At 40.7% G+C, this 11,328-nt stretch overlaps 1 protein-coding gene across 1 annotated transcript; it reads left to right on the top strand.

The window, feature by feature from the left end:
- The first annotated feature begins 252 nt into the window (after positions 1–252).
- Positions 253–11,328, top strand: LOC145786438 (uncharacterized). Its single transcript, XM_082598091.1, has 6 exons — positions 253–414; positions 902–1,042; positions 1,767–1,892; positions 7,676–7,861; positions 8,100–8,191; positions 9,150–11,328. The coding sequence occupies exons 1-6, from the start codon at positions 315–317 to the stop codon at positions 10,047–10,049; spliced, it is 1,545 nt and encodes a 514-aa protein (XP_082454217.1). The 5' UTR covers positions 253–314; the 3' UTR covers positions 10,050–11,328.

The following is an 11,328-nucleotide window of genomic DNA, read 5'->3' as shown; positions in this document are numbered from 1 at the left end:
TAGAAATTTGTAAAAGAGAAGTAGACTGGGGTGGAGAATTGATCAACTAAGTCCAGCTAACATCACGTGACCATGTTCAAGGCATTCAGTAGATGACTGACCATTGGTGGCCAAAAAGATTTTCTATCATCTCCGCAATTGATCAAGTGAAAAAATATTTCCATTTGATCGCATAAGTCTACTTTTATAATTTTCAACGCCTAATTTGCAGAGTGTTAATTATTTTTATATTCTATGTATCCACAGATCATTTTTAGCTTAAATAAACACATGTTATTTCTTTGTTAGCGTGGTTTAATGTAGCATAAGTGACCATGGGCTGCTCGCACAGTGTTCCCGACCACCATCCTCGGATGTTCAAGGCCAGGAATTTGAACGATGACGACAAATCGGTCAATTCTGTTGTTTTAGAAGGTCAGACTTCTTCATTTGCTTTATTATAGTTATTCTCTATCGAATTCAGACTTTAGTATCTTAGCCAACAAATTTTGCCATTGTTTCAACGTCTTCAGACGCATGTACGACGTTGAAACGATGGGCAGACGACAACTTTTCTTGGCTGTAATCGTGGTGCACATTTTGAATATATAGTAAAGGTAATTTCAAATCTTTGTTGGCTTTTATTTTGGAAAAGTATTTTTGTGACAAAACCTACAATTAGTTTTTTAGTAAACTATTTGGAATTCTTCTGCCCCCACTGTTCAATTATAAACACATTCAAACTGTAAACTTCGTCATCCTCATTAGCTCCCAGATTTCAGTTTTTACTTTTTAGATTGACAGCTGACACATGGCTCAAGAGCAAATAATAAGAGGCCGATTTTGTGGCAAATCAAATCTATGCAACCTTTTAACCACATGCAAAGTGGATTAGTTGTAAGCTTTTTTTTCTTATTTGTAGTTCAAAGTTCGAAGATCATAGTTCACAGCCGTGGCAAAGCAGTGATGGCAACTTGGCCGATGGGATGCATCAGAAGATATGGGTGCAACCAACAGAATATCTTGTTTATTGAAACTGGAAACGGCTGCGACACTGGACAAGGTAGGAACCTCCACCGCCATTTTGTAACTCAAAACAAGACTCAGTGAGCTTTTTGCGGACGATTTTCATGCTAAAAATAAAGCAAAAGAATGCTGATGGCTGGAGGTATTCAATAACGTATATATACAAAGTGGCAAGGAAACCAGCCTTCTTGGCCATCTTTAGAAGTATAATATAGCTTCATGTGTTTTACTAGGATCTCCTCCTGCTCTTACTGAGGTTCTTGCGAGTGTCACTCTAGTCACCCACAAACTTGAAGCTGAGGTTAATGTTTCAACTAAGTCTCCCGAAATTGAGAAATGATTGAGTTCACCACCCCTTGTTCAAGTGGTCGTAGTTACTTTGCGCCTTTGTAACCAATACATACTCTTCTTAGTAATTAATTATTTGTTTCTAATTTGATAAGGACCTTCTGATGATCTCCTTTTAGGGTGAAACAGGCTGTAGATGATGTTAGTGTATATTTGATGCACTCTTCTTAGTATGTATGTATAAATATACTGTATTATGTTATACGTCCGCAGACGTTGCATAAACCTAAAAAGGACCAGTTGTGCTAGTTTGATAAAACTTCAATACCAGCTGTAGGTAATTTTATACTTTGGAAAGTTACCACCTTTTGTTGGTTGGTTTTTACATTTGCCTACAGGTTCACTGAGACTAAGAATCGTTTCTGACAATCTTGCGCCTGATTGGCTAATTTCATATCACGTGTTCTATACAGGAATGTATCTTTTCAAGTGCGCGCGAACGGAGCAAGTTTTTGATCTGTTAAAACAGAGTTGGGAAACACTGCAAGGACAAAACAACATACAACAAGCTGCTTTCAACCCCCACCCTACACAAACAGGTGATGCATGGTTTAATTATTATTTTTTAATCATTGACCCATTCTATATAGCATCTACTACCGCAGCTCTGAACGTTCTAACATCATTATCATTCCTTTCTCGTATCGAAGATTGAAGACAATGCCCCATTGTTCACCATTATAAGCTTGTAGCCTTTTTTTAATGTCATCCTTTAAAAAGCGATTTCGTCCCCCGTTGTTTTTTGTCTTCAGAATAATAAAATATGTCGCTTCCTACAAGTTTTGTTCCACTTCAGTATCTTCTGAGCTTAACATTGAAATATTTCAAAAAAATTGTGCTTGAATTCAGAAACAATATTTTGTTTTGATGCAATTTTTTTGTCTGAGTTCTTTTCAAATGATTTTGATTTTTGTGTGAAAAGGATAGTTTCGAATAGCTCTGTAAAACATTTTCTGAGCTATTCTGATAATACAATTTTGGTAGAAGAGGTGATTTTCTTGAACCATAGACACATGCTTTGCCGTTTCAATCTTGTGCGTTTCATTTTACAATTGAACTCTGTGTATGAAGATCAGTTTTGTAATTTCAATTTATGTAGAACATCAGTCAGTTGGTTACTTGATAAGGGCTAACATGAGTATTAGGGTGCCACAGGCGCCCTCATGTGGCCGAAATCACCTGAACTTTTTTTCTGGTGTGACATTTCACATATTAAGGCACTTTGTAAAGTTTGATTGAGATTGGACAAAAATTGGATGTGCAGATTGAAAACGAAAGTCTAAACTGAAATACAGTAAAATTAGGGGATTTCCCTAGTTTGAACATCAGTTTTTTTGCTATTTCTCATCTTTTCTCAACATTGAAACAAGGTAAATTCAAGAATTAGGTTAGGAGACCAGTGCCAGTATGTCAAGAATCAAGATCTCAATTGAAGTCAAGCATGACAGCTCCGCGCCTGTTACATTGATTCACCATCTTGCAACATTGAATCAACATAGCTGGCTTGACCTCACTCAGGGTCTTGGAATAATGGCTTTAGTATTTCTTCTTCTGTTGAATCAGTATTGCAGCGCCCAGGAAAGCTTAGTCTTAAACCCATGCAAGTTGTGACTTAATCTGGGAGAATATAGCAGACAGCAAAGATAAGGCAGGTAGCCTACTGTAAGAAAGGGTTATGTTACCTTTGCTTCTTGCAGGAAAGGCTAATAATGTTGTAAAACCTATGGTTGTATTGTTTTTTAGGTTATTCTACTAATGATAATTGATACGGTAGTGCTTTTACAAATCGGTCTGGTTAGTATTACAATAATGAACAGCCAGTCTCAGAATGCTGAGAAACAGTATCTTCTTTTTACTATTCCAACGAAAGATGATCAGAAAATCAAGGGAAGTAAACTGCCAACTTATCATCAAGTGATTTTAAGCTTTCTTGCCTTTAAGCAGGAGCTTGAATCTCAAAATCCCACGAAAAGGAAAATCCAAATATCAGTAGATGCAGCAAACGAGACAGTGAAGGACATCTTAACGTTTTACTACAAAGCTAATATTCCAACAATTCATCCAAAAAAAAATGGCTCAAAAAATTCAATCTTTTCGAGATGAAATGAGTCTTATCTTCAAAATTCAGATGGAATACTTCCATAGGAGTGATGGAAAGCAATCGGAAAGGATTAAGGAATTTAAAAAGAAATTCAATTGACCTTTCCTTTCTGGCCTCGCGATGTAATGAAGAAGATGTCAATTGAGGAAGATAAAGAATTTTTGTGGAGCATGCAAACTACCAGAGAGGCGTCAATGGCAGGGAGAGACAATGCTTTGCGTAAGATGTTGAAACGAAAACATTCTAGAAAAGAAGCAGAAGTGCAAAGGAAAAAAAAGAAATAAAACGTCAAGAGGCTGAATCCAGCAGCAAAAGTAACATTTTACTTTCTTCTAGCGATGATACCAGTGATGAAGTGATTGCAGTTAACACTGCCGAGCCTTCTACATCCACAGGAAGTAAAAGGAGTCACCGTCGAGTTGTAAAAACCGGTACCGCAATATTTGTACCACACGACATTTTACGATCACCTGGTTTAGTGGCCACAAGTTTACTAAACAGAATAACACCAACTGCATTATCTGCAACACTACACTCGTTAATCAAGAGTTGTTCTGGTGAAACTATTCGCGTAAACTTAAACCACATGACGGCTCAAAGGTATAGAGTTGAAACGATTTTCAATATTTCTGAAGCGGTTAAAAAAGGTTGGATACCTCCTGAAGTTGGAACCATTCATTGGGATGGTAAAATGATGGAGTCACTAACAAACCCTAATAAGCAAGTTGATAAGCTTCCGATATTACTATCAGGTATTGGAGGCTCAAAACTGCTTGGTGTTCCTTATTTGCCTGCACAAACATCCGATCCAAAAGGAAAGCAAATAGCCAATGCAAGCATGGAATTGTTAAAACAATTAGAACTGTACTGCATGTCTTGCTGCAATGGTGTTTGACACCACAAGTAGCAATACGGCCACAAAACTGCGGCCTGTATCCAAACACAAGGTCATCTTGGGAAAGACCTACTTTGGGCAGCATGCAGGCATCATATTGGGGAGATAATACTGACGCATGTTTGGGAAGAACTCAAAATAGAAAGCAGCAGTGGACCCAACATTTCCATATTTCAACGCTTTAAAAGCAATTTTCAAACTCTTTCTGATAGCGCATCAGGTTGTTTTCATACATCAAAATCGCACGAGAAAATTGATCTGCTTGCCAGCAAGCGGGAAGAATTGTCTAATGCATGAAACCTCATATTTTTAGGCATTTTTCATAAATTGTTGAACATATACAATTGACACATGGTCTGTACGATTGTAAATTAGTGAGTAAGTTCACCAGAAAGTATTTGAAGTTCAAATACTCCGTAACTGAGAAGAAATGTCTGAGGTTTGATGATTTAGAGAGGATTTTACTATTGAAATTGTGAAAATTTACCTTTAAAAACTTTAAACTTAATCTGCACGTCCAAATTTTATCAAAACTTATTGAAATTTCTCACATATGCTTTTTTTACCAAGTGTCACATACAAAAAAAAGTTCAGGTGTATTGGACGCAATTTTAATTTTTGAGGGGCGCCTGTGGCACCCTAATGAGTATGGCCGAAAACGTTTGTAATTTTTAGTTTATTTTTATGTTAAATGCCGTTTGGTTGAGGTTTCATTAGTTTCTTTGTTTGGCTGGTAAAAGCGGCGGTCGAATACCCTTGCAGCAAGAATACGGTGCGATACCGACGAGCCCAGCCTCATGGGCGAAACACGGTGTCTATCGCTGTCAATTCTTGCTACAATTGGCATCTGAGAAGCATTTATTTGTCTCTTCCGATAAACCAACTAACTTGTGAATCAAAGACTGGGGCAATATTAAGTAGCCTAAAGATTTCGATCTTAAGAGACTTCCGTATCTCTAACACGGTATTGTTACTGAGGAGCACATGGTATGTGAAGAGATAGAATTTGCATTTAAGGTTCCCAAACAGCAAAATCCGTTATTTTTACATTGATTCTGCAGACGTTGAATCAATGTAAAAATAACGGATTTTTCTGCCTGGGTTTGAGACCTTGCAACGTCACTCAACTCTTGATCATTTTTCCTTCCTATTTGTTGCAGTTATGACGTTATGTCATTAGACATGACGTCATTATGGCATAGAACTGTTGACATATATTTCTATAGACAAGCCGGAGTGATGCCAGTGTTGACATCCCATGCTGTGGCGCCTCTGTTGCATCTTTCTGCGGTTTGTGATGATGTTGCCACAGTTCGTTCGAGATACTTTCAGCGTCACTTGTGCAGTGATAGTTGAGATATTCAACTGACTTGCGCATAAACTTAGCATCCCACTGTGGCAGAAAAACTTCATATCCACGCCACAGTGAAACACAGGAAGGCTTTAAAGTTGTCACCATCTCAATTGACCCAAAAAACAGACTTACAAAGTAGCTGCGCATGTGCCATCGCGGTTGCTTTCCAAATGAATACTTTTTGACACGATGCGTGTTTGTTTCCGGTACATTCGTTGGTGAAGCTCTTGCCGTCTACTGGTTTTGTTTTTAAAATGTCATTTTCTTCACCGAGAATGATCAGTTGAATTTATCAAACAGGAACAAATCGCCTCCTGATAGCTTTTACCGCAGCCTATGAAGCGCAGCTACTCAGAAAGCATATTCCGTCATTTTTACAACGTCTGCAGACGTTGAATGTATGTAAAAATGGCGGATTTTGCTGTCTGGCTATTTATAACCAACCCAACCTGTCACGACTCACGATCCGATGACATTGACCGATTGTGACGTCACTGTGCTTGGTTTGTTTACTGGTAATCCATGATGGCATGCGCATCTCGGGATGCCGCGACATTTCGAAGTTCATCCGTGATGTCAAACTGAGATAAAACAACCTTGATCACCTCCATATTGGGAGATTACATTCCGGATCACCATGTTATTGAAAAAATCAACTTTTCTATTACAACACTTCATCGCTCAAGAACCTCAATTGTCCTCAAACATATGACGACGCCGTGGCGCGTCATTTGAGAATAATATATGAAAGTTTCAAGATCACATTCATCTTTCTACTAAGATGTGGAGAATGGAATAGAAGAAGAAGAAGATAATAGAATAGAAGAATAGAATGGAATAGAAGAATAAATATGGTAATAATGAAATAGACGCTGACGCTGATGTCTCTCAACCTCTGTTCAGGTTCCTCGATGTTATTGAGGATGAAAAATTGTGCAAGGATCCTTCATTTAGGATGCAACCGAATAATTAAACATATTTGAATAAGACACTGATGAAACCGCTACGGTGGCGAAAGGTTTATCAATAAATTATATACAAGTTCCAAACCTGACTGATGTTGTTTACTTATAAATATGATTACTTCACAGTGTAGATTCACTTGAAAGATCGTTTGAATCTACACTGTGAAGTAAGCAACGATCATGCTGCTAAAAGCGAAACTCATTCAACTATATAAATATGATGTTTGAAACTGCAACACCACTGCCTTTAAAGTTCATGCGCAATAATAGCATCATTTTTTTAAACTTTCATTGGCAAAATATCGCGCCTTCAATGGGCCATATGACTTCGATGTGTGGCTCTGTTTCGTGTAATAATTCTGGAATTTCTGAGTGAACAGATTTGAAAGTGATAGTGAGATGTAAACAGCTGCTTCTTGAATCAAATTGCAACAGTGTTGGGAGAATCAATATTACTTTTATCTCACTGGGCCACCTGCCCATCACTTCAATCACTTTGTTGTTTGCAATGTTTTTATGCAAAAAGTTTTGAAATATGCAGAACGCAATTACTTGTTTGGCTCAACAAACAATAATAAGCGAAGGTGTTTGTTGGCAGTTCTAAGTTCACGGTAGGGACGTTATACAAATGTGGCGTCTAAAGCTGTGTAGTTATTTTTTATAAAATAAACAAACTATTCACCCACCTTTTTCTAAACAAACATTTAATTTCTTCTCACCACGTTTTTGTTTTTATTCGTTACAACGCTGATCTTACAGCGCCATGTGTGGCCGTGCATGGAGTGTCAAGGTTGTTGGTTCGACACTCACTCAAAGAGCATGGTCAATGTTCGTTGGTAAATGGTTTTCCACGTTATACGATCAACTACGTCATAATAACAATATACGTCATAATTACAACCCAACATAGTTGGGAACCCGAGACATGCGCTCGGTGGCCTAATGCGTTGTCGTAGTACTGGCGCCAAACATTGTTCTGTGGATTATAAGAATTCTTTTTATTTCAGTTGTTTCCACCCGAAGTGGTAGTCAGCAGTATTACAACACGAATCAGTCATGCGGAACTAATCACGTGATGCAGAGCCTACCAAATTACACCAATGACTCTGTTCGTCTGCCATCCACATCGTCATCTCATCAAAATCCCCCTGTCAGCCCCACCACGAGAGGAAGCACCTCGTCACATCACGCTTGTAAGTAAAGCCAATTTATTTGCAGTGTTCACTTCTTCATTAGTTGAAGGTTTCAATTTTTCAAGGTTTTTTTAGCATTTTTTCAAGGATGTTCTTTGTGCATTTTGTGAAATGTTGAAATAAATGAAATTTTTTTAAGAAAGAGTTCACTGAAAGCCAACACCCATCTGTGATAAACTTATCCCAAAGTAGAGAATTGAATATTACATTTCTCATCTATTCACCTCCTCCATTGCAGCTGGCCTGGCTTCCCTCCCCGAAGAGGCGGCTCTCCCTCTCAGTCAACCTCAACAACCATTTGCGCTTCAACCTGCCCCCACTTCTAGGAAGGTAATGTGGAAAATTATGTTGAATTTACAATATAGAACGTGATTACGCACCGGCAACTATGTCTGGACGGTGCCTCTGCTGTGATTGTGATGGTAAACTAGATCCATCTCCCGCATCGAAAAATATGGGAAATGATCGTTTGTAGCATTCCAATGTTGTTTCAACGTTGCTTTTAGCAAAGTTGGTCAGTTTTATTGAGTGGTGATGGCGTCTGACCGATGTCCAAAGGGAACTCGGTTCGACACCCCCTGGGAGTAGTCAACGAAACAAGAGCAAGACAAGTTGATGTGCTTGAAGACCGACACCAACATTGTCTTCCTGGCGAGCCTGTCTTCCTTCGACACTCAATCTTCAGACACTTCGACTCAATCTTCATAAGTCGATGTTCAATAAGTGTAGTTTCGACTTGTATAATTATGTCGCTCTCTTGGTGTTGCAATGTTGTAGACGCCATATAATGGATCTCATGTGTGCTGGGTTACTCCCGTTACTTCAAAAACTTTTAATTAGACAGGAATTCAAGGAAGCCAATCTTCATGGTCCATGTTCAGACATGTCATTAAGCATCTTGCTGAAGACATAGCTGCATGCTCTTGAGCGGTGTCGAACCGGTCGCGTTTGTTTTTGTTTGTTTGTCGTATCCAGGCTTACACCCGGTGGTTGAAGATTTAGATTAAGTAGACGGGAAGGCAAGGAAGCCAATCTTCGTGTCTACCTTCAAGCATGCCTTTAAGTGTCCTGCCAGAGACACAGCCGCATGCTCTTGAGCAGTGTCGAAGCGGCGCCCTTTCGATTGCCGTTCCAGGGCTCTCACCACTCGGCTACGCAGCCGACAAGGTCGCGTTTCAAGCGTTGGACATGTGCTTTCACCACTCTACCATGCAGCTGGTCCTGCTATCTGCAGTGAATGGTTGGTGACGTCAGGTTTCAAACACGTGACCCGGTATCTTATGTTTAGGAGATGATCAACCGACGTCGAACCAACAGTGAAATGCCTGTTGCGTCATACAACCGAGCTGCTGACAGTGTCACTGTGGGGAGTCCCCGTCGGCGAAACAGCGAGAACGGCAACTACGAGAATAATGACGTCATCACTGGCGGCAGTTCTGGGAGTTTTCCTCGACGTCAACTAGTGACGTACAGCAAGAAAAAGCAGCAAGTTACGATAGACACATCCAAGTCTAATCCGAATCCAAACGTAAAAACAACGTCGCAAAACGTCAACGATCTCTCCCCGAACGAGCTCATGCACGAGAGCGAGGACTTTTCTTCGCTCATATCTGATGGTGAGCCCATGCTCACTCCTGGGAGCAAGTCGTCAGGAATTGGTAGTTTAAACGGGGGATCAACTACCAATCCCCCGCCTCCTATACCCCCTCCTCTGGCGGACCCATGGAAGCGCCAGCCTCGAAAGTACAAGCATCGCACCTCTCCGTCGCGCACCCCGCAATCGGCCCGTGATTATGTGAACACAACCAATGCCAGTAGGGATGTATCTGGTACCCCCCTCCCTGCCACCGCAGTGGGCACCATGCACTTCAGCTTTGACTTTGACCACCCCTGTTACCCCCGGCCGTCCCGGTCCGCTGGGATGGACCGGTCCAGACTTAACTACGTTTCAGTCGAAGTCAAAAACGGCGACATCCAATCAAATTGCGACGCGTCATCCGCATCATCGGGCATCCCTGGTACCCCCCAAACCCCAAAGACCCCCCTGGTAAATCACCAGCTGACAGACTACGCCCTCATTGATCCTAACAAGACCCGCGCCCTCTCTAGCACCCACCGCGCAAGGCAGCGCGAACGTAAGTCAGTACGTCACAACAGCCCCGAAGTCACGCTCGCCATGACGTCATAACACTTGTTACCGATGACGACACATGACGTATAACAGTGCACAAGAACATTTTTGGCAATTGAAAATCCTTCTGATGACGTCACAATTGCGCAATGCCGTCCCCCTGCTGACGTCATCGCTCCGTTTGAAACGCTGCTTTTCGTTGTTTCACGTGTTTTCATTTGCCAATAATATTGTTGAATTGGAGTATTTGGTTTTGCAGAACTTTTCGCTTCTGCCCCGAGCGCTGCCTTGTAGTTTATGAACTTTTTTTATTTCATTGAAGATTTTGTCCTACTCCTTTAATACGTTTACTGCTACTACGTTACTGAAGTTACTCACATAAAATTACTGATTACTCTTCCTAAACTGGCCTCCCTCAAATGACCCTCCCCCAAATCACCCCCTTTAAATTACCCTCCCCACTTCTTCGATCCGACATCATATTATTTTGATCCTTTTCTAAACACCCCACTTGGTGGAAACCTACAGTACATTCTTTTATTGCTTCCACCATCGACCTGCAACTATCTTCTTCGCTGCATCCTCCCCAGCAGCTTCACCGTGGGTCACAGACTCCTTGCATCTCGCCTCCTCGAATCGTGTTTTTATATTTCACATTGTTTTCGATTCAATCATCGTCATTGTGACGTCACTATCCTTACCTCTGTATCGCGTCAGTCGAATGTGACGTCAAGTATTTGTTAGGCCAGCTGGAAGACCGTAGCCGAGCGAAGACAATTTCCTGAGAAGAGTCTCGTCTGTTCAAGTTTAACTCCAAAACGGAACTGGCCTTGGCTCCCCAGGCTCGCTTAAAGTCTCAGGACCGCGTCAGTTTTACAGTACTGCTGTCAACCTTGTTGCTTTCGTTTGGCGTTTTTTATGTTAAACAATCGTGAAGAGAGTATAAGTCGCCAATTATTGAGCACAAACAGCACACGCTCCTTTCATGTTGACAGTTCATTGGAATGGCTGAGGGAACCACACAGTGAAAGTTGGTTTGTCTCGAATACTTTACTGGCCGTGTTTGCAAGGTTTTATGCGGAAAGGCTGCTGGCCGCTGAGATGAAGGATGTTGTTTCTTGTCACGAATCATGTAGCAAAACACTCTTATGGAAGTGTGGGTCTGCTCGCAGAGATACTTTTTGGAGACATATTGAAATTGGTTGTGGCGTTCACACGTAGCCTACTGGTGCTGGTTGCTGTAGTTATTTCGTTCTTTTCTTTTCAATCCTTGTTATTTTTATTTGCAGTTCTTTTATGAGTTTTTCTGCCTTTATCTTTTTATTAAAGTCGTCGT

The sequence above is a fragment of the Aplidium turbinatum genome, chromosome 17 (genome assembly GCF_918807975.1).
Source record: "Aplidium turbinatum chromosome 17, kaAplTurb1.1, whole genome shotgun sequence".
Classification (NCBI taxonomy): Eukaryota; Metazoa; Chordata; class Ascidiacea; order Aplousobranchia; family Polyclinidae; genus Aplidium; species Aplidium turbinatum.
This window is presented reverse-complemented; position numbering and strand designations above follow the sequence as displayed.

Coding starts and splice junctions, on each gene's coding strand:
- LOC145786438 (XM_082598091.1), top strand. CDS start 315: ATGGGCTGCTCGCACAGTGTTCCCGACCACCATCCTCGGATGTTCAAG. Junction 1,893..7,675: donor CCCCCACCCTACACAAACAG/GTGATGCATGGT, acceptor TTTTTATTTCAG/TTGTTTCCACCCGAAGTGGT. Junction 8,192..9,149: donor CTGCCCCCACTTCTAGGAAG/GTAATGTGGAAA, acceptor TCTTATGTTTAG/GAGATGATCAACCGACGTCG.